At 37.5% G+C, this 24,896-nt stretch overlaps 1 protein-coding gene across 6 annotated transcripts in view; it reads left to right on the plus strand.

Annotated features, from left to right (window-relative positions):
• Positions 1–24,896, plus strand: part of LOC150094189 (protein still life, isoform SIF type 1-like) — an 881,056-nt gene that overhangs the window by 289,716 nt on the left and 566,444 nt on the right. For all 6 annotated transcript variants that reach the window (XM_090412285.1, XM_090412284.1, XM_090412288.1 and 3 more), the window contains exon 8: positions 12,755–12,894. In XM_090412285.1, coding sequence (XP_090268411.1) covers positions 12,755–12,894 — 140 coding nt within the window. The remainder of the gene's footprint in view (positions 1–12,754; positions 12,895–24,896) is intronic.

The following is a 24,896-nucleotide window of genomic DNA, read 5'->3' on the forward strand; positions in this document are numbered from 1 at the left end:
CATATCATTTGGATATTATTGATTGCCGGCGGACGGTTGATAATTTTGATTAATTAATATAAGTACTCTTTCTAAAAACGTCATATTGGTTTTTGTATCTCATTTAGGTCACACACAATAATTCTAAGTGTTGATCATTTTATATTGATCTGTGCTTGTTATAACACCTATGGAGTCCCAGAACTCATCGCGAGAACCCACTTTATGTTACAAGATCCATTGTAACATAAAGCAAACACTACATCACCCGATTCAGCATTTGTTGCCTATTAACGGTGTGCGTTTCATATCATACGGCATCATACATGCCATATCATATGAATGTATCATTTTCATATATTATTTGAATTATGTTATATGAAAGGCAAGCGGGTTTTTCCTCCCGGAAACTCGGGTTTTTCGTCCCGTAAACTCAAGAAAATCGACCGTAGTACCCACATTATTTCAGACAGTGACATATCTTGTTAGGGTTGGGTACCAAGAGATGGCAGCACTTGTTTGCCAGCCTCTTCATCGGCGGCTGCAATAATTAGTGATAGACATGGGCAAGCTATCTCTGATTGGCTACCGGTGGAGATTGAACTGCCCACTCAGTCTCCAAAAGCTAGATAGGGTATAAAGGCCTCGCCTACTCCCTATTAGGGAATAAAAGGCGTTAGTTGATTTTTTTTTTGAAAATGCACCAAAGTTTTGGGACACCTACTGTTGTAGGATAAAATATACTAATATGCATATTACTGCATACTAATTATGTAGATATACGCCTAGAATCGATTGCACATCTGTATACTGTCAAATGTATATTAAGAGGAAGAAGAATAAAGAACTTCGAATGCTGTGTTATCATAGACTTGTTATATCAGTATCCTATTCAGCTTATAAAGACTGCATCAAAAATTACATGTAGGACTATGATCAGCCAATAGAAAGCTGCGGGTGCCATTTCTATCAAGAAACGGGAAGCCTCGTGAAGCTAAAATTAAGGGACCAATGTTTGTGTGTGTGTGTGTGAGAGAGAGGGAGTATGGAAATCTGGGCAGTCTGATGTGGAAAGGATCAACCAGGAGTTCAAAAAATATTCAAGAACTCTATTATTTAACCTTCTCCTTCCTTTAAGATCTTTATAAATTTCCGTCAGGTTATTTTTTTATTCGACATATTTCTTAAGAAGAGCCTGTGTAGCTCAGTGGATGTGGCGTTTGCACACCACCGCGCTTGACCGCACGAAGGAAGTCTTGGTTTCGAGTCTAGTCGGCGTCTAGAGGAAATTTTTCTAAGCCTTTTTTCGACCGGTTCCCGAGTTAGTCGATCTCTGGCACGGGCAAGCAGGTTTTTCCTCCCGGAAACTCGGGTTTTTCGTCCTGTAAACTCAAGAAAATCGACCGAGAACCCACATTATTTTCAGACATTAAATATATTGTGTTAGGGACCACTAGATGGCGGCATATTTGAGCCGTCTCTCTTCACTGCGTACCGCTTAATTAGTGATAGCCTTGGGCCATCTGTCTCTGATTGGGTACCAGTGGAGATTGAACTGCCCACTCAGTCTCCAAAAGTTAGATAGGGCTAAATTGCCTCGCCTACTCCCGTATATACGGGAATAAAAAGGCGTTAGCTGATTTTTTTTTTTTTCATATTTCTTAAGGTTCATGAAACCTACAAAACCTGAAATTTTACTTCTAATCTAGCACTATGCTATATCAGTTAGTAACTCTCTAAAATCTCTTCATCACGACGGAAACCAGATAAATAATTTGAATATTCTCTAATGGTATGATATTATGTATTATTGAATATACAGTGAACTTGTATTCCCATTCAACAGATAAAATATTCAAATTCTCGAGGTTTAAGATTAGCTTCACTAAATATAAATTACCCAAACTTGGCATCTGTAAAGAACTATATATCCCAATTAAATGGTTCCCATTTTTATTATACGGGCAACTTCATGGAGTCATTAGACTCATCTATTTAATACAGCATCCAGAAAATTCACCGAAAGACAATTCATCGAACGGAAATTAATCACAAACGCAATTTATCGAAATGCAACTCGTTGAAAACCAACAATTCATCGAAAAATCACATTTCGCTGAAACTGCAAATCATCGAATGAACAGTTCATCGAAAAATATAAGACATGTGAAGTATATTTATCAAAAAGACCTGCAGTGGCTAGACCCTATTCGTCATCAGAATTATAACTGGAACATTTCGTACATCATTTATTCCTAGTCTCTGCGTCAAGGGAAACGAACTACCTTTGTCGCTTCGACACCAACAGCTGTCTCTGCTATATGTAACTAAAATAAAATCCCTGCTAAGGCATCCCACGTATCCAAGTATCTTTCGGCCACAATAGCATAATCTCTGCAATACTCGACAGACTGCCATAAATTTCTTGGTTTGCAGATAAAAGCTCTCCTACAAGTTCTAGAAATAGCAGTAGACAACATAACTCAGACGCCAATGAACTCACTTCCACTATAGCAATCATACATGCCAGCATGCAGCTTTTCTTTCAGCAGGCTACCGAAAATTTCCACTGCTGCTGTCGATTACCCGCAGCTCTTCGAATATCATAGAACCGAATATTCTGATTTTGTGCCTGTCTACACAGTGGCTTACACGTGGAAGACCTAGTGGGATCTTCTGCTGTCTTTCCAGACAACATTGTATCTGCATAAATCCCACTAGAGTGTACAACTTTACAGGGTAGCTGTTTGCAATTGATGGAATCTGATGTATGAAATCTAATATACATCAGATATCCCCGCTACCAAAGGCACATAATATATTCAGACTCGCCAAGTTCTCTTCAGGCAGTAAGAAGTTTAGAGCTACAGAAACATTCAGTGATCTCTAGAATCCAACACCTCTTCTTTCATTCATGGAAGCTACACTTCGATGTACACTTCGTTGGATTCTGCGCCATGTTGGGATTAAGATAAACAAGGCTGCAGATACTCAACTTGGTCAGTTCGTTTGTCGAATCTCCATCTGATTGGACCATAAATAGAATACTGCAGATTATCAGACAAAGACTTCTAATCCTGTGGCAGTCATCTTGGAATCGAGAAATTAATAATACGTTCTACCAAACGAAGCCTGAAATTAAATTATACTAGCTTGCCCAGGATCGAAGTGAAGAAGTTCTTGCTCAGTTCTGCTTAGATCATAGCCATCTTAGGCACTCCTTCCTATTGATAGTGGCGAAACAGCCACCCCCAAAAGTCATTATTTTAGATACTTGCATAGTTTCTATGAGCCCTCTATACTCAGGCAGATTTTATCAGATTCAACGAGTGTTCACCCTAGTTTTTAAATTTCTACAGAGCATTAACGTTCACTATTTCATATAAATTATATACTGCTTATTTATTACAGTGTTCTAGCGCAACATGACATCGATGTCCTTGTGTCATTAAACTACAAACAAAAAAAAAGCTGATTGAAGATAAACCTCAGATAATATTTGTTGCAGAAAGACAACGTGAAAAATTGAGGAGGAAAAAGGGACCAACAGAAAGAATAATTTAAATCAGATTTGCTGCGGTTTAGTAAAACACAATAAATATCTAAAGCCTTTTGATTCCACAAAGGGAATAGAACCAAAATGCAAGTCTCGTTGTAAGTAGGGTAGTGTCTTAAACAAAAACTTTTTTTTTCTGGAATGCCAATAGTTTGTTCACAGATGCATACTTAATAGGTGCCAGTGGAAATGGTGCTTTCTTGCTTCCATAGTACTCGCCCGAAGAAAGACAAAGATTGTCATAGGTTCGGTTATAAGCAAAGCAGGTTTTTTTCCATTCCAGATACAGTCAAATCGGCCATGAGACCATACAAATTTACAGACAAAAAATACTGTTGTAGTGGTGACCGAAAGAAGGCGCTGGTGGTAGTGTCGTCATATATAGTTGGAGGATTGAGTAGTGGAAGGTGATAGGTTGTATGTAGTTGGAGGAGTGATTAGTGAAGGATGATGAGTTGTAGGTAGTTGGAGGATTAAATATTGGAGAAGATGGTCTCCCATAATGATGAGTCCTTGGACTGCTTTGAGGTGTCACATAATAATAATAAGATTATAGGCTTAGACAGAATAGTCTCTATAGTAAATGACTAGTAGAGGAACTTTTTCTAGGACTTTCGTCTGCTCGTCCCTGAGTTAGACGGTCATTGGCACTGGCAAGCTTTTTTTCCTCTAGACATTTTTTATTATCCTGTACGTCAAAAATCAACAGCGGTCCTCACACTATTAAAAAAATAATAATGAAACTGTTAGGGTTCGGACGAAGGATGATGGAAGTTGTCCATCCTACTTCCTTTCCAGAAAAGCGGTATTTATTATTGAGCAAACATCTCCATGGGGGCCCGAAAAACTGATCGTGGGAGACTCAACTGTCCAATAATATCATACTACACCCTGAATCCGTTAACAGACAAAGCACTCAAAGTTAAAAGTGGCAATCCATTCATTCATTCATCACTCTTCGTGCAAAAAATTTAGTCCTCACACTCTCGCTCAACTTCCAAGGATGATTTAATCAATGCTGAAATATTTCATCTGCATCAGTCCTACAAACCCTTTAAGTAAATTATGTTTTTCTATCATATCCCCCTTTATCGCTACTCAATCATCCTTTTACAAACGACGAATTTTCCTTTTATCTTCACAGGGAGCAGTCCACAAGCCAATTACAATGCTGGTCACTCGCCTCTGGATCTTATCTACTACTATTTCACCCCAATGAAATTACTATTTCATCCCTCTTTAAGGCATCACGGCCTTATAAAGAGGAATGATAACTTCCTTATCTCTGCATGTTAGTGTATTCTTCAATAACCAAGTACTCCTATGAGCTACCTTGGAAACCTTAGCAATATGTCCTCTTACTCAACCGTCTACTACCACCCCAACGATAGATCATTGTTAGTTTCTCACCTATTAGTGAAAGCTGAAGAATTGAGACTGACTTCTCACCTTTCTTCCAAAAAAGTTAGATCTGAAGGAGTTCTACCTACTCAATTTGGGGAATTAAAGGCATTAGAAGGATGTGTTACGAAATTTATTTATTTCATAATTGCGATACAAATGATATTTCAGAAAATGTGTTTGGTAATTGATTTGCTTTTTCGTCAAGGATCATTTTACGAACGGCTATAGAAAAATATTCTAATTATATAAACATGCTACCTTTTACCTAAGAGAGCCCATGCACTGAATTTAATACTCATGAGCAAAATGGAAAATTTACCACTCAGGTTTTACTACTTCCGTAGATCAAAATGAATGCACATAACTTGCTATCAAAAATATTTCCACAATGGAATTAACACGGATTCTCTCAAAATATCGAAGACATCAAGGCCTTCTAGCGGAAGCATAAGCCAGTGTTTGTTCCCTATAAGAAACTTATTAAACCTTGGTGAAGATTCTGTGATACAGTAATTTACTGACATCTGTAAGGACAGGATACAGGATGAACCAGGCCAGCGAAGAATTCTTCAGCATTGTGGAAAACCTTACCACATTCCAGTATGTCCAGCTCAGCACTAACACATACGAAGTTGCCACCTCCTCTCAATAGGACACCACCTCAATACACTTATTCTGTATTATTATTATTGCGGCATGCTGCATCTGTCTGCTGCTTTGTACAGATATACCCTGCCGCTTTGTACAGATGCACCTTTCCCCCTAATGGTCAAGGTGCATCGTGCCATGTAACGAGTCACCTGTTTGTAGCCGATATAAATTGGAGGGATACGATGCGCCCAAGTCATTGCAACTGTGCAGGGGTGAAATAGTTGCGAGAGGAGAAATGATGCAGTTTTAAGGTGTTGTGATAGGTTATCACGTTACAGACCTGTCTGTTCGACAACTTGTTGACAAATTGGGCCATCCCAGTTCAAAAATCAGTGACACCATACTGAGATGGAAGCGCCGGGAGTCAACTGCAAGTTCTACCCGTAGTGGACAACCCCCTATACTGACCGTGAGTGTTACGAAGGATAATATCTAAAAACCGCCATTTGTCGGCCGACACGTTGAATGCGTAGTTCGGCATCGACTGGAACAGGAATCTGTACAAAAACATTCCAAAGTGGACTCACACGTGATTCCAGGGTAGGACCGTAATATACAAGTCCACATTATCCGAAACAGCATGCACCGTCATCTTCAGTGGTGTATATTGAAAGCTTCGAAAGCTAATTTTAGAGCGATGAATCATGCTACACCCTCGACTTAGCATATGGATGGGAGTGGCGGATTGGTAAGAGACGTTCATAACCCCAACTATGAAATTTGGAGGTAGCAGTGGGATGTTATGATAGTCTTGGTTTGGCCTCGGACTTCTGTTTATGGTACCACGAACACTCAACTCCCAGAGTGAACATTATGGACAATGTAATGCTTCCTACTTTGTGCAGTTTCTACGGAACTGACCTTTGTCTCTTTCAGCAAGACAATGATCTGTACGAAATCATAATACCACTGTGTCATAATGCTGCTGCTATAACAGTGCAGTTTGTGAAGATTAGCGTTACCACACTTGACTGGCCTCCACAGAGCCCTTATTTCACCCTATTGAACATCTGTTGGATGAAACGTAAGGTGAGATCAAGTAACGTCCACCCCACAGCAGTCCAAGACCTCATTACATCTTTACAGGAAGAAGACCCAAAATTCCCATTGATTGGTGCAGTGATTTTTCTCCATGATATCCACTCTCATGGATTCCGTCAGAGATTTTACGATAGAAAAGTGATCGACTTCATTGGATGAGCATTTCATCCTTAGCTGCATTTGAATCTGCAACATTCAGCTTATCTCTTGTTAGTGAATCACGTTATAGAATTGATGATACATGCTACCAATACCTAAAACATCAAGTCCGTTTCCATTTTTCTTATATCATTGTAAAATTTTGAATGTACAATAGTAAAGAAAGCTGAAAACTAAGCTTGGAGTAATTTCTGCAGATATATCAAATAAAAAAAATAATTGCTTTCAATGTGCTCTAGTATTTGAAAGTAATAGTTCTTATTTTCTATAAGCAGATAGATAACACCAAAGAGATCTGGAACAAATTTCGGAAAATTAAGAGCATAATATACTGAACACCCATTTTCGATTCTGTAACTAGAATCGATGCACAACCGATGATCCCAAAGCAAATTGCACATGTTCTATAGAAGACCTTTTCCAAAACATTGGCAATATCCTCTTACAATTAAGTTCCACCCTAAAAAGCAAAGTAGGAAAACATTACATTCTTTTCTTTTACCTAAATAAAAGAGCCAATTGGCTTCATTTCTACAAATGTAACATTATTTAAATTAAGGGGATATTAAATCCCAAATTATTTCAAAGCCGAATAAGAAACTCAAAGATCGAAATCAAGGAGTTTCATGTCGAATATAGTAAACTATAAAAATTTCGGCGGATTGTAGCGTAAGCTAAAGCACATAGTTCAACACTAGGGCAACTCGTTGCAAAGGTGGATAAAGTTCTGATTACTATTCTTAGTATCACCCATAATGTAAAACACATCTCCAAAGAGGGGTTCAAATTTGGGTCTGGGTTAGTCCCAAGGGGGGGGAAAGAGGGGAAAATAGTTCCACTGCATAAAGGAGTTTCCACGACTGCTGTTGAAAATTACCGGCCGATCAGCATATCAGGAATTGTTGTCAAGGTCTTGAAGAAAATAGTCAAGAGGAAAATACAAGATTGGATAGATAAAAATGGGATACTGTATGGGGGACAGTATGATTTTGTAAAGGGTAGACATGCCTCAGTAACTTGCTCACGTTCTATAACACAGGTTTACAGTGATTCTACTGAACCTTGCTAAAGCCTTTCATAGGATACCACATGGAATTCTAATCAGTAAACTGCAGCATATGAGAAAAGATATAGGGTTAGTGAGATGGATAGGGGGTGGTTGATAGAGAGATATCAGAGAGTGGTTTATTCAGGAATAGAGTCCAAAAGACGGCCTGTGACTAGCAGTGTGCCACAGGATTCTGTTCTTGGACCGCTACTGTTTGATTTGTTCACTAACGATATAGGAAAGGATCTGAGAGGAACTATGCATCTGTTTGCAGATGATGCAAAGTTAGGTAGAGCAATAGTGAATGCTCAGGATGTCAAAATTTTGCAGGATGATTTGGATAGTTTGGAGGACTGGGCTAAGGAGAATGGATGTCAATTCAATGTGTAAAAATGTAAGGTTTTGCATTTTGAGGTGAAAAGATTAGCAGCAGTATATCACATTGGTGGAACTCTACTCCAGAAGATTGACGAGGCCAGGGATTTGGGAGTGTTGGTGAATAGGGAGTTGAAGTTTAGGGGACACATCGCAAAAGTGGCAAAATCAGCTGATCAAATCACTTGGTTGCTGAAAAACACTTTAACGAGCAGAGACAAACAGGTTATTGTTCCTCTGTATCGAGCCTTGATAAGTCCCCATCTAGACTACTGTGCCCAGATATGGGCGCCAGGGTTTCTTCTCGATGGGGAGGAGATGGAGAGGATCCAGAGACGAGTGACCAAGATAATAGCAGGACTATGGAATGAACCTTATGAGAACAGGTTGAAGATTTGTGGGATGCAGAAATTGGTTGATAGGTGGAAAAGAGGTGATATGATTGAGACATTCAAATTACTGAAGGGTTTCTATAATATTAATTCAGAAGATATTTTTGAGAATAGGACTCGTAGTGGGAGGACTAGGGGCCATCCATGGAAGGTTGGTAAGAGTGTGGTTAGCAAGGGTGTTAGAGCTAGGTTTTTTACTTGGAGAGTGGTAAATGAGTGGAATAAGCTGCCAGAGTCTGTTGTGGGTGCCATGACTGTAAATGAGTTCAAGGAGAAGTATGATAGATATTGTGTGAATGTTGAATAAGCGTTCTTGACATGATGTTGGGCCTCCCTCGATGAGTCTAAGAACTCATTGGAGCTGTCCGTAATAATAATAATAATAACAATGTGGGATTTAATATCCCCTTAATTTAAATAATGTTACATCGCCGAATTGAAGCCTGTTGGCTCTTTTATTTAAGTAATTTATGGGTGCACCTTTTTTGACAACTCGTATAGCAAAGTACATAAGTTCTTTTCACTACAAAATCAGTATTACCTGGTCTACTTACTCACTGGTGAGACCTCAATAAAGTTTGAAACCGGTCTGGGTAGTGACCTTCCACCATAATGTATAACATCATACATCTTCTAGGAGATGTGTTTTTATTTTATATAATATGAGTAATACTAAGAATAGTGATCAGAACATTACCCACCTTTGCAACGAGTTGCCCTAGTGTTGAACTACGTGCTTTAGCTTAGGCTACAATCCGTCGAAACTTTTATAGTTTACTATATTCTGCAAAACTCTTTGATTCCGATCTTTGAGTTTCTTGTTCGGCTTTGAGATAATGTGGGATTTAATATCCCCTTAATTTAAATAACATTACATTCTGTTTACTTTGAAATCTGGAACTTTACAACAGGTCATTCAAATATAAGCTGGTTATATTTTCATATCTTCAATTCAATATATTTCAATATAACCAACTGCAGCAGTCCATAATGATATCCATTATGACATTCAAACACCATCATGTCGAAAAATGACTGTACCAATTAATGGTAATTTTGGGCCATTCTTCCTGTAGAGATGTGATGAGGTCTTGTACTGCTGTGGGATGGACGTTCCTTAGATCTCACCCTATGCCAGAGGCGTAGCTAGGGGAAGGCGAAGAGGGCCGTCCGCTCCGGCGGCACTTTGAATCTTTTTGAACTTTTGCAGTCAATTCTAAAATACAGTCTCGAGAACTCAGTTCCAAATATTGTAATACTACTGCGAATTTTCCTCACAATTGCTGTAAGTGTTGCTAGTTATGAGAGGAGTTTTTCTAAATAAAATTGATAAAGAATTGCTGGCAAAGGTTGGTCGATTGGAAGAGCCTCTGCTACTAACGCTCAGTTAAGTAAGTTTGAGCGCGGTTAATAGTTGGAAGGGAACCAATCGTTCGATGCTGTTGGCACACTCTCCCTCGATGAGTCTTTGGATTCCCTGGAGGTGTCAAATAATAATAATAAAAAATAATAATAGAATTACCCACGTTACTATGAAATAGACTTCGCAAATGTCATCGACGTTATGCTAACAGAAAAGCAAGAAAAATAACATTTTAGAATGTTGAAATGAAAGTTTTAATTCAAAAATAAACATAGTATTTTAATTTATTTCCCTATATGTCGTTTTGATTTTGTAGTATTTTTGGTGTGTATTGGACGGCAAACTCAGGGATCGTCCCGGGCGGCAAAAACTCTAGCTACACCACTGCCCTACGCTTCATCCAACAGATGTTCAATAGGGTGAGATAAGGGTTCTGTGGTGGCCAGTCAAGTGTGGTAACCGTTAAAAAACTGAATAACAGATCTATCTGTTATTCGGTTATGATAGATCAGTTATTCGGTTTTTTAACGAACTGTTTAGATGTTCGCAATATCAACAAATGAACTAATTTTCGTAATTTCTAGTAGTTTGTGCTTTAAGCTTTTAGTTCTCTTTACCCCCGAAGATGTTAGTCTGACGACTAACGAAATTTATCGGTTTTTTAGTACTTGTTTAGTTTTAAAAACAGTTTTCTCTAATAAACATGTGGTCACAAAACCGGAATAACCATATATCAACCTTTGTCAACGAATAAGTTTCACTGATAATGATACCAATATTATTATTATTACGTGACACCTCCGCGATATCTGGCTAACATATACTGATCAGAGATGTAAATTCTCACTTCTGTTGCTTCTAGCATTTAATATACGTACACCTAAGACAGCTGAACCACAAAATCAGTTTTCCTTTTTCTGAACATTCAATCACACTTTACTCAACGATTCCTTCAAACATTGAACTCCTTATTTATTTATTTTATTTATGCAATTTATTTAATTTGTTGATTTTATTTAATCATTTGAGTATTTAATTGGATGGTTTTATATAAAATTTATGTATTGGAAATAATAACTGTCATTCAATTTAAATGTGTTCATGATATGAAAAATTTCCCTGTTTTCTCTCACATTTCAAGTACTATATATACAAGATGTACTGTCTGCAAATAAAGCTCAGAACTACAAACAGTAATTGAGTCATTTTTCTCTTTTAATGACTGGAACGAAAACCAGAAGTAAAACGAGTAGTGGAGCACGGTCTAGTGAAAGAAACACTATCATACTTCTGTGAGAGAAATGGGAGGGAGTTTTAATAGAGGATATTTATGCAGTCTTTCATATAGAAAGGAAAACGTTATTAATTGTTATATTATGACAGGACAACTGTTGAGGAAAGAAGTTAGGGCAGTTGTTTCTAGTGCCTGTTCGTTTTTTTCTTTGTCCTTCATACAGAAAGAAAAATAAAGTTCTGAACTTGAAAAGAAATAAGATGACAGAAGAAAGTGAAGATGACTTGTCTACGTTAAGACGTGAAAAAAAATCGGCTTTTAAAATTGCAAGTGTTTTTGTGATTCTTTAAAAGGGAACACTGTAGTGTTCGAAGTAAGGATTCCAAACCCAGAAGTTTTATTTCCAACTCTGGAAATAAAACTTCTGATCAGCAGTGAATGAGATGTTTTTTTTATTTTTAAAGTGTAACGTATGTTATGTAAAGGATATATTTTTAATGCATTTAGAACGAGGCTCACAATTCACTTGCTATTTGTCTCTGATACCTGATACTGGATTTCTGGCACTGTAACTTGTGATATATGTATCCCAGAAGACATCAATATAGAACACAGTTCTCAGTAATAACTAGTACAGAATTTGTCAACTGATTAGAAAAATAGGTAGATCAGACTTATACTGATATGAAGAATTCAAGATAACAGTATTACATGCTATGCTCCTCATGATAGTCTGAGAGACACTATATATGAATTTTTAAGGCCTCTTTGACTTAGTTTAGCATGGAACGAGTAGTAGTCTTGAGTTATACTGTCAGAATAATTAGGTATGTAGATACTTTCTTTTGAGGTATTTAGTTGTAGGTAGAAACTGAATCACTACTCGTGTACATTCTCTTCTAATATGCAGTTTTGATTGCTAGGTGATAAATGTATTAAGGAGAAGGAGAGAGATGATAACTGATTTTCATCTTGGTGAAACACAAAAAACCATGCTTATTGGAGGAGGCTTGTAGTGGCTCGGGAAGATTGTATTGTGTCTTTCTTCCCTAAGTATGGATTGGTTTGAATTATAGCCATATGAAATTCTAACCAACAAAAGAGATAGATGCAAATGTCCAGTTGGTTGGCAGATAGAAGAGAAAACAAAGTTTTATTCTTGTAAGTTACATAATGGTATTTTAAGGTGTTAGGAAGATTAAGGTAGAGCACAGTTAGACAGTGTCATTGTTAGAGTGAATATCCTTCATGTATCTTATGGCTTCACAGAAGCTAAAAGTACTATTAGTGGTAATATTGAACAGTACACTTGTTTTTGAAAATAACATGAAAAAATAGTCATTTATGGTGTACTTACCAGTTGTGTTATCATGATGATGATTCAACAAGAAGGTAAAAATTTGCAGTTCGTTACAAGTATGTTTTGAAGTAAGGACACAAAATGATCTTTTGTGTTTTAATAGCAGATGTACTTTAGAAAAAAATAATTTAACTCATGAAATTCATAATTATAAATAAGAGTTTTAAAATGTTTGTCGTTTTTGTCATTTAGATGTCAGATGATGATCGGTTATCTCTGACAACTGCTGTTAGTGATGAAGAAGATGGAGATACTCGAAACTCTCCTTATCGTGCAAGGTCTGGTGCCGCAGCTGCATCATTTAATTGTGTAGGTGCAGTACGCAAAGCAGGGTAAGTGTTTTTCATAGTGTATCTTCTTCCTCTTTATTGTGCTTTTATGCTGCTAGTACAGGGTCCATTATGATTATGCAACTGTGGGAAACCCCAACCAGCTTGTCACAGAGTCTGGTGTTGGGGGGAAAACAATTTTTTTTATGATTGTAGAAGTGTGTGCTCACAGGGTCAGTTTGCCTGTTCTGGGGGACGAAAAACTAGAGTTTCCAGGTGAAAAAAAAACCCCTACCTCATTTGAGACTGGTTTGTCAAAAGAGACCAGATAAAGGTTCCTTACGTCTTGGAACGGGAATCAAACCCAGGTCTTTTCAACCAAAGGGCTTCGTATATACTGACTGAGCTACGGAGGCTCTTGTTTTACATGGTGTATATGATTTATATATGTTACCGCTAAAGTGCAGAAATCAGTTATTCTGCAGATTATCTAGGTATTGTGCAGATTAACTATGGTGATCCGTTAATGTGCGGAAAATTGTTTCATTTCTCAAATTACCTAGGTAATCTGCACATTACCTACTAGGCACTCGTTAAAGTGAAAATAAGATCTTTGCTGGAACAACAGCAACGTTTCTGTATGTTTAAATTAAGATTATGTTATTTATTTATTTTTTGATATCTAAAGAATCAAGTTAATACAATCAAACAATCAACAAATTAGTTGATAGAATCAATCATCAATCAATTAATATAATACAAGGAATCAAACGGTTTAAAATATTATTACAATTAAGAAAAAAAACATATGATAAAATTATGTTTACTTATTAAAAAACCAAACTAAAAGTGGAGGGAGAGGGGGGAAGGAGTAGGGAAAGGAAATGAGAGAAACAAACTTTTGAACTTTAACGATATGGAAGCCGTTAATGTGCACATTACCTAGGTAAAATGCGGAAAACTCTTGATTCCGCACGTTAACGGAACAAATCAGTTAATCTGCAGATTAGCTAGGTAATGTGCACATTAACGGTTTTCGCACTTTAGCGGTAACATATATATTACAGTTGATTCTTGTCATACAAAACACTGTTATTAGGAAATCACTGACTATAACTTCCAGGTTATAGTCAGTGATTATAGTTTCCTTTCATAACTTCCAGGCCATCCCTGGAAGTTATGAAAGGAAACTGTGAGCAAGAGGGTGAGGAGTGATTTTTTTTGCATGGAGGATGGTTGAACCGTGGAATGCATTGCCTGATGGAGTGGTGAGAGCGAGAACGGTCAGTGAGTTTAAGGAGTGGTATAATAGACTTTGTGTTTCTTAGGTGGGGACCTCCCTTCGATGAGTCTTGACAGACTTTATGTTCTTAGAAAGGACCTCCCACGATGAGTCTTTTGACTCCATGGAGGCCTGAATAATAATAATAATAATAATTACAACAACCTACAAAAAATTCCCTGCTTAGATCCAAAGCAATAATGCTTTTCTGATAGAAATTAAGTTACAGATTCAATGTTTTCTATAACCATGTGTTATAGCAAACTATCGTTTAGTCTGTAGCAGTCTGATATAATGAGATTTGAGTGCAGTTAAACTATTCCTTTATTCATTATTCATTCTAACGAACTTTTCGGAACATGGTATTTATTATTAGCATACATTTAACCGCCTACTGCTATACCATAATTTTTCAACTTTTTTGGGGGGGGGAAGTATTGTCATAAAAATTTGGGCACAGATTTGGGAACCTGGATTTCTTGGGGGACCAGTAGGTGGTTAAGGGGATCCAGAGACAATTGGCCAAGCTGGTGACAGATCTGCGGAATGCTCCCTATGAAGATATGTTGAAGGCGTGTGGGTTGCAAAGTTTAGGTGATAGGTAGGAAGGAGGAGACATGAAAAAAACTTATGGGCAAGGTAGGAGTTGTAGAAGATATATGAGAAGAAAGATGGCCAGCAAACTCATAAACAGTACAATGGTCAGGCAAGATAGGTGATGACCAGTATGGTGAAGAAGGCAAAATCAGATTACTAGAAGAAACAAGCCAAGAAGGCTGGTTTACTTGCCACATTATTTGGCAAGTAAGAGAAAGAATGGCTATGGAAGAATATCCTTAATGAGTGCTGATGGTCACAAGGTGACAGAAGCAGATAAAATAGTTAAGTTACTGAGTTACCATTTTGCAAGGGTATATCATTCAAATGAGGCCAATTCTGTGACATGTGACAGAGACTTATGTGATAACAGAGGTGTATGAATTGGATGTTCTTAGGATATTGCAAACAACTGCGGGATTAAATGAGATATCTTCTCACATTTTGCAAGAATCTGGAAGAGAACTGGCAATGCTTCTGACTAGGCATTTTAATTTAAGTGTCAGCTCTGGTAGAGTTCTAAGGAAGTGGAAAGAAGGCAAAATAATTCCATTGCATAAGGGAAGTTCTAAGACTGCAGTAGCAAATTATAGACCAATAAGTATATCAGTAGTGGTAGTAAAAGTACTGGAAAAATTTGTCAGAAAGACAATTCAAGAATGGGTAGATAAGAATATGATAAATAAATAAATATGATACTCCGAGGAACAGGATGGCTTTGTGAAGGGTCAGACATGCCTTAGTAATTTACTTTTTATAATAGATTGACAACTGAGTTGGATAAAAGGAATGGCTACACGATGATTTTGCCAGAATACCACATGGAATTCTCTTATGCAAATTAGAATAAATGGGAATGGATATGAAATTGATTATGTGGATAAGACGGTGGTTACTTGGACAGATATCAAAAAGTGGTATATGGTGGTGCAGAATCAAGGCAAAAACCGGTGACTAGTGGTGTGCCACAAGGTTGAGTGCCAGGACCAGTACTGTTTATTTTGTACATAAATGATATATGAAATATTCAATTTTTTGCTGACAGTGCAAGATTAGATTGAGTAATAATAAATCAAGGTGATGTGGAGAGCTTTCAGGATGATTTAAATAGTCTCCCAGTATGGGAAAAATGTAATGGGTATCAGTTTAGTGTGGAGAAAGTCAAGTTATGCATTTTGGGATTATATAGATTGCAAGCTGTGTACCACCTTGATGGAACTATATTCCATGAAATAGATGAACCTGGGATTTAGGGATAGTGGTAGATAGAGAGTGTACAGGATATGTTGCTAAGGTAGCTCATAAGATTACTTGGCTATTGAAGAATACACTAACAAGAAGTAGAGAGATATGGAAGCTTTATTCCTCTTTATAAAGCTTCGATATGTTCATATCTGGATTACTGTGCTCAGTTCTCATCTCCTGGAGTTGAATTGGTGGAGAAATTCGGTGTCGAGCAACCAAGATGGTGAGTGGTCTGAGGAACATTCCCTATGAGAATAGATTGAGGATGTGTGGACTGCAGAAGTTGATTGATAGGCAAAAAAGAGAGGATGTGATAGAAACATTTAAGTTAAAGAGTTTTGTAGGATTGATGCTATGGAAATGTTTCAGTACTTGGTAAAAGGGGGCAGAACAAGATGTCATCCTTGAAAGCTGAGCAAAAGTGTGGTTAGTAGGACCATGAGGGCTAGATTTTTCACTTGGAGAGTTGTGAATCAATGGAATGGGTTGACAGAGACTCAGTGGTGCACCCATGGAGGGGCCAAGGGATCCTGCCTCCCTAAAAAAAAAAAGTTAAAAAAAACACTAGAAAATTTTCCAAAACACTTTTCCTAATTATTCATTTTTTATATATGTTGTGTCATGTCTTCTATTTCTATACTACTTATGAATTAGGGGTCACATAAGGTGAGAGAACCCTATAGCAGTGTTTCTCAACCTATGGTCTGCGGACCGCAGGTGGTCCGCGACGATGGGAGAGGTAGTCCACAGGCTTAAATTAAGCAAATAAATCTATATATTTTAATTATCCAAACAAAACAAATTAAAATTGAATAAGTAAAAATTATTAAAATAAAATGAATACTTAAAAAAAAAAATAGCAGCAGAATGATCAGTAATAAAAGAGAGGTGAAGTGAAAAACAATATGGTTTTATTGCTTCCACCTTCCATTGCTGTTTTGTCAGATTTAAAGTGAACATTTGTTGTCCACATGACACATTTCAACCAATTGCTTGTTGTTTATTGATTGTTATTGTTGAAGGTTTTCATCCTTCAATCAAGGCTCAATATATCTTCAGAAGTGCTAAGTAATACTTAGACAAAATATTTTGTGAGTTAACTCCGGTATTTATATATTTTTCAGAAATCGCATGAAAAGCAAGCTGATAATTGAGTTGAAATGCAAACTCTCTTCAACCGAATATCAGTAATATGTGAAACTGCCATAACAGCATTCACTATATATATATATATATATATATATATATATATATATATATATATATATATATATATATATATATATCTTAGTTTTAACACATTTACGATTTTTAACACTTTCAGTTGAATTTTATTGCTGCTGAGCGAACTCGCACAATCTAATTAATAACAATAGTTTTTAGTTAGATACTGTTTACCGGTGCAACATATTTTGCTTGAGTCTATATATACAGCATAGTTTCTGTATTAGGGGACATGTGATTTATTAATTAGTGTCGTTTTTATCCCAGTTTTCTCTAATTGCACTATTTGTTGAGAAATATATTACACAGACTGCTTATACCTTATTCACTGACATAATAAAAGTACTGGTTTTTCTTGCCTCTGCAATATAGCGGTTATTGGGGGAGGGCTTGTTGTTTACTGCGGGAGCAAGTTACTACCGTCCTGCTCTGAACGTGTTTCAGCTTTTTTCATTTGCGAGGTATTTGCGAAACTTTTTAATTTCTTTTTTTCGAAAAGTAAAATCAGGGGTGAGAGTTATATGAGAGTAAGTACAGTATTTCAATTATGGATAAGTATATTGGTACCTTCTTTAAATGGAAAAATTTCTCGGATGACAGTGATAATACAAAACGAGTTTCTAATGACAGTTTGTGTGTAATTTCTGAAGAGAAAGAGGTCTAATGAATCCACAGAAACACAGAATTCCTATCAGTTGCAATGCGATAATATTAGTACACTGAACGAAAGGAAAGATTTGCTGATTTGCTGGACACTCGACCAGTGGATCGCATTTAAAGGTAAATACAATTGGTTATTTTATAGGAACATTTTTCTGTTTTGTGACTTTTCTCCCTTTATGGTAATTATGCCTACATTATTGTGTTATTATTCAACAATTGTTTACAGTTTTGAATGTGTATATAAATCAATATCAACAGTAGCCTGATTACGAATGCGTGATGAAAGGGAAGGGGAGGTTTGGAGTTTCCCCAGATAGTATTCAAAAGGTAAATACAATTGGTTATTTTGTATAGGGACCCGAAACTTATTAGTTTAGAATTTAACCACTGGGAAAGGGTTTGTGTCCACCTCAAAATCCTGAAACAGAATTTGGAAACATTTTCTGAATAACTTTTTATAAGAAATTTCTGTGATTTCACGATTCATTTCAGGCTTGCAGTCATGAGAATGACCTTTTGTTATCAAAAAAAGAGCAGCTAATTGAGCTTTCAAGTGACAGTGGGTTTAAAATGCAATTCCGTGAATGTGGTTTGGCTCGATTCTGGATCTCACCTTCAGTGAGAAGTGAATTTCCAGAATTATTTGAAGTCGAAAATCGTCATGCAGTTTCCTACAACCTATCTTTGCGAGAAACAGTTTTCATTGCTCTTTCAAATAAAAACAAAATACAGAATTCATCGTGCCGATCTTCGACAATTCACCAATATTGAGCCAGATATCCAGCAACTCCGCAAGGTCGAGAAGCTCATCCATCTCATTAAAAGTAAATAGTAACATAATTATATCATTTTATTTATTGGTTCCACAAAATTTAATTTTTTAAATATATATATATCTGGCCTGGTTGGCCGACTCTCCAGCCTAAAGGCTGCAAGTTCGAATCCTGCTGTGGGCATGGATGTTTGTGATTGTCTGTGAAAATACTAGTGGCAGTGGTCGGCAGTAGACAGTGTTGGTGTAGATGATGATGATTGTAGTTGTGGTTGGTGAAGATGGAGAGTTGTAGAGTAGGTGACCTTCCTTGATATGTCTTTGGACTACCTGGAGATGTTATGTAATAATAATATCGACAAGCTTTATATGTTCATTGTGCATCACATAGTTTGAATTTGTCACTTGGAAATGCTATATCTGTGACAAATAAGAAATTGCATTATAACTAAGATGAAAGCCAAATGGTTATTTTTTCTGGCAAAGTTAATTAAATTAAGGGGATAAAAATCCCTTATTATTTTACAGCCAGTATGCGAAACTCTAAGATCGAAAACTACGATCTAAGAGTTTATTGCCGAAGAACTATCGGCGAATCCAAGCATAAGTGACTACCTGGTTTTATCCCCTTAATTTAAGAAATTGCATTGGCATAATTGAAAAGGTACACAATTTCTTTAATACCCATAAAAGACAGGACGTCCTTGTTGTTTATAATATTATTATTATCACCCCAAGACCTCATGGAGTCAAAGACTCATCTGGGAGGTCCTTTTATCACACACACACACAGCTCATCATACCATATTTTAAACACATTCAAACTCTTTGCAGACACCACATTCTCAGGCAAGGCATTCCAATCATTCACAACTCTGCACGAAAAAAAACCTGCCTCTCACTCCCCTACTCACACCTTCTTTATACAGTTTCCAGGGATGATCTCTAGTTCTCCCCTGATCTCCCACTATTCTCTGTAAAACTTCTCCAGCATTGATCCTATAACAACCCATTACCAACTTGTAGGTTTCTATCATATCTCCCCTCTTCCTCCTGTCCACCAGACTCTGCAAATTACATCTTCTCAATCTTTCCTCATACTCGACATTCCAGAGGTCAGAAACTACCTTAAGCAGTCTCCTTTGGACCCTTTCCAACATCTCTTCATCCTTCTGAAAACCCGGTGACCAAATCTGGGCACATTAGTCCATGTGTGGCCTAATCAAAGCCTTATAGAACAGAACAAGAATCTCCCTACTTCTATACGGCAGTGTCCTCTGCATCATTCCCAGAAGCTTTTGTGTTGTCTTCACGATTTTGGCTATGTGTCCCTTAAATTTCAGATCCTTATTCACTATCACCCCCCCCCCCCCCAGATCTCTTATTTCCTCCACCTGACAATATATCTTCACCAGGCATAAATTCTGCATTCCATCTTTGTTTTCCAAATTTTAAAATCTTACATTTTGCAACATGAACTCACATCCCCATTCCTGTGCCCAATCACTCAATTTATTCAAGTGTTCTTGTAAGGCCATCTTCCCTGCTCTTCATGGTTCGTCCCAACTTTGCATCATCTGCAAACAACTGAATATCTCCATCCAAATCTTCACCAATATCATTAATATACAAGTTAAACAGTAATGACCCTAAAACAGACCCCTGAGGCACACCACTAGTGACTTTCCTTTTCCTGGATGTCGCTTGCCTATACACAACTTGTTGATACCTATCAGAAAGCCAGTCTACAGTTCAGTGCACCAATCTAATATCCAACCCCATCTGCTCTAGTTTCAACTTATCAGTTGGTAATCTATCAAAAGCCTTTTGTTAAATCTAAATATATTACTGTGTATCCTTCTCCTCTATCTAAGGAACAGCCACCTTATTGCAATAAGTAAGTAGATTTCTAAAACATGACCTCCCTTTAGCAAATCCATGCTGTTCATCAAAGATAATACCATTGTTGTCAACCCAATTCTGGATCCTAGTTCTCACAAGTTTCTCCAACAACTTAATCACAACATCTGACACACAGATAGGCCTATAGTTGATGCTGGAGTTCTTTCACCTCCTTTATGAAGTGGCACAATCTTGCCCTCCTTCCACTCCTTAGGAACTTGACAAAGTGCAAGACTCATATTAAAAAAGTATGTCAAGGCAGATGTCAATTCCCTGGCACACACTTTCAGAATATGTGGTGATATATTATTGTAAACGTGGGGGGGGTCTTTATTATTTATTAATCTACCGGCTGCGCCGTTGTAAAGGGGAGGTCTTTATTCTTATTCTTTTTTATTACCTTATTATTTTCTTTATGTCTTTATATCTCTATCTTATCTCTTTATCTCTGTAACCACTCTCTCTCTCTCTCTCTCTCTCTCTCTCTCTCTCTCTCTCTCTCTCTCTCTCTCTCTCTATATATATATATATATATATATATGTCAATGCAATAATTATTATGTACTTCTAACTATTCTTCCTTATCACTCTTTGGTATCTCTTTAATATCTCTTTACGCTATACTGCCTTCCGCACTTGCCTTCTTATTCCTTGAACATCAAAAAATTTATTTGATTAAAAGCTGTGCCACCGATGTCCGTTTTGTAGTAATAAGAAGTGTAAAATGTGTCCAGTAGTTTTCCTATTACGTTCGAATTACCCCGATTAATTAATATCTCTGCAGTCGTGTCTACTATCTATCCTTTACTATCCTTTCTCCTGGGTTCCCACTAATAGGCTCTAATATTTTTCGGAATGCATCAAAGAAATTAAGTATCAGGTGACACTCTATTAATATTCAAACAACAAATTTAATTCACATAAAACAAATTACACTAAGTTTGCAGTAATAAAACAAAACATCTCAATTCAGATCTATATAAATCAATTAGCTAAATTCCCCCATTCACTCATACAAATCATGTCGTATAAATAATTAATTCTCTCATTATAACACAAATCATTTACACTGAGCATAGTACATATTACTTCATTTAATGCTTGATTATCATGCACATAGACCAAATCTTTTACACACAAATGCTCCTTCCTTTCTATGCTGGGAATATTCTATAGCAAATTTTTTTCAATTGACAAACAGTTACACTCTGACTTATTATACATACAAATTCCTGACAATTATTTACTTTCTAATCTTCAACTGTTAATTATGCCTATTTAGGTCAGCCTCTACTTTACAGTCCGCTAATAAAAGTTCTCCTAAAAACTCAAAGAAAAATTGGAAAAACAGATACACTCACTTTGGTGGCAACTACCCTCTATGGATCTGGCTTCACACTGGAGTTCTGTTCCTTTTTCTTCCGTGTCAGGTTTTCTTTTCCCCATTACGCGTGTGATAGATTTACTGACGCTTCTTGGGACGCTGTACTTGCCGCACTTCAGATGAAGATTATCGGATTGTGGAATGCTTGCATGCGCGTTGGACTAATGGAGCAATTTCTTCCCTTGGACTACAGCTCCCGGCGAAGATTCATCAATTTGTCATCGAATATCAGCTTTGCTGGCAGATCAGCTCCCGTCATCTTTCTTTTAGATCACTGGCATGATTTTTTCCGAAATCGCGTTCCCGATGACGTACATTTGACGGATAATTGCCGACAACTGACTGACGACCTCTGGATCACTGATGAAAATTTCTGGAACCGATACTCGATCTTTTCGCCAAAGCCTTTTATTCACTCACTCATGAATCCTTGCACTGAGATATGGTACCCCGAACATTTCGGTGAAAACCCTTGATCTCTTTCTCTGACTGACCTTTCCATTGTTTTTCTCCAACATTCCCTAAATCCTATTCGTTCTGGCAGCAGACATTTGTTTGAAGCTTTTGTTGGTCCACCTAGCACTGACTTTGAGCGTTTCCATGTAGAATACACACACAAAATTTGATGTCCTTATAAGGAGCCAGAATTACACTGTTTACTAGTGACAAGGTATTGGCTTAATCCTACACCTTCTAGAATATTCCCTTACTTGGTAGAGAGCATATACAATTCCCATGGGGATTATTTACATTTAATAAACATATATGTACAGGTTACAATTCTTACTGGGTAAGAATTGTAACCTGTACATACATTTACCTATGTAAAAATTTATGTAAAAATGCTTAGTCATTACGGAGCTACATAAATATTTTTACCTTATCAAGTCCCACAGCCTTATTAACATCTAGTTTACTCAACTCCCCATACACCTCTTGCTCACCTACAGTTAGTCTCTTCTCCCCATTATCAACTGCTCTAATCCCTCCATGAGGTCACATTCACAAGATTGAAAGATCTTTATGAACTGCTCATTAAGTATCTCCACCCCACATTCTGCATCAGCTGTCTTTATACCATTTTCTACAATCAATCATCCTTCCATAATTATTCTTTCTTTTGCTGGGTACATATCGAAAGAACTCCTTAGGATTCTTTTTGGCTTCATTAGCCAACTACTGTTCATAGCTCTCTTTAGCTACCCTCACCAACCAAGTCACCCTCCTTTCCTGGTCTTTGTAGACCTCATGAAATTGGTTATTTCCACTTCTCTTATGCTGCTTCCATAATGCCCTTTTTCTCTGTATCACATGCTTAATCTCTTTATTCATCCATTCTCACACCCACCTTATTTAATCTTCTCACCCTTGGAATACATTTAGACACTGCATCTATTAAACAGTTTTTGAAAATCCCCCCAAGCTACATTGATCTCTTTTCCAGCTAACTGGAAAAGAGATCATTTCCAGTTAGCTGGAAATGATCTCTTTCCCAAGCTGTCTCCTGAGCTCTTCATAATCACCCTCCTTGTAGTTCCACATATATCCTTTTTTCACAGAGGCCCTTGCACTGCTGGCAACCACCCAGGTAATCACCTCATGGACACTCTCACCAATTGGTGGATAATTTGACACTTCATTTACAATTACATCCTCTGATGAGATGACCAAATCCAAGACCCTCGATCCTCGTGTGCCCTCTGTTACGTACTGTCTGAGGTAGTTATCCCTCAGAAAATCAAGAAACTCATTTTCTTTACTTCCTTTTGCTATCTCATCATTCCAGTCTAAATTGCCATAATTAAAATCACCCATAATGATCACCCTTTTCTTATTTACTTGGCTAATTTGATTGTACATTTCATTATCACCACCATCCACATTACCTGGTCTATAACAATATCCCACCAAGTATTTGATTCCATTCACCTCTATCTCACACCATACTGCCTCAAAACCACTGGCACTATTTCCCTCTTGCATCTCCACTTTATATGGACATAACTCTTTCTCAATCATCAATAGCACTCCCCCTCCCTTTTTACCCCCTCTGTCCTCACGAAACACATCATACCCTTCCATCTCTATTCCTATCAGGATGTCATACTCTTCCAACCATGTCTCACTTATTCCGACAATCTTTGGGTGAACAGACGCAATTAGTGCAACCATTTCATCTGCCTTGTTTCTTATACTTCTAGCATTTGTATACAAACACAACAGCCCATTTCTGTATCCACAGCTAGTTCCACTGATACTACCACTCACTCGATGTGATCTCTCCATGCTTGACTGGGGCAATTCCCTTTCTGCTTCTTCATTTTAGAACACTTCAATTCCAACCATTTCCTCTTGATCCCTGGTCATCCCATTCCTTTCCTGCCTACACATGCTCACCTCCTCTTAGAGCATCCACCTTTCTCATGCTGTGTACCCCTGTCCACCCTGAGCCTCCCCATTTCCCTGCTCCTCTTGCACACCCATTCTCTCATTTTCTATACTCATACCACTCACTTTCCCATTCATAACCACCTCTTCAATCTCTCTGTCTTACTCTCTCGCTCTTCCATATCACTTCCCACTCGAGCTGATTCATTCTCTCTATTCACTTCTCTACCTTCCAGCAGCAGTCTCTCCAATCAACTCACACCATAACCACTCAAATGCAGTCCATCGCTCCCATACAGCTCACTTTGTCCATCAAACTCATTCCACACATTAACAAACTGTACTCCAGTCTCCTCACACATTTCAGCCAGCATATCATTCATAATCCTTGCTCTCTGCCTCATTTCACCACATTCATACCTAGGCAACATGCTAACTACCCTTCCTTCACACAATTCTCTTTTATCCTTCTAAGCAGCCTCCTGATATCCATTCTGACACACTCTTTGTCCTCTCTCAAATCATTCGTACCTATTAATACTATTAACTCTTTTGCTCGCTCTTGCCTCATATCCAATGCCTCAATCACTGTACTCATTTTAGCGCCT

This window comes from Typopeltis vanoorti, chromosome 22 (genome assembly GCF_054136105.1).
Source record: "Typopeltis vanoorti isolate ZY-2024b chromosome 22, IOZ_Tvanoo_1.0, whole genome shotgun sequence".
NCBI classification, from domain to species: domain Eukaryota; kingdom Metazoa; phylum Arthropoda; class Arachnida; order Uropygi; family Thelyphonidae; genus Typopeltis; species Typopeltis vanoorti.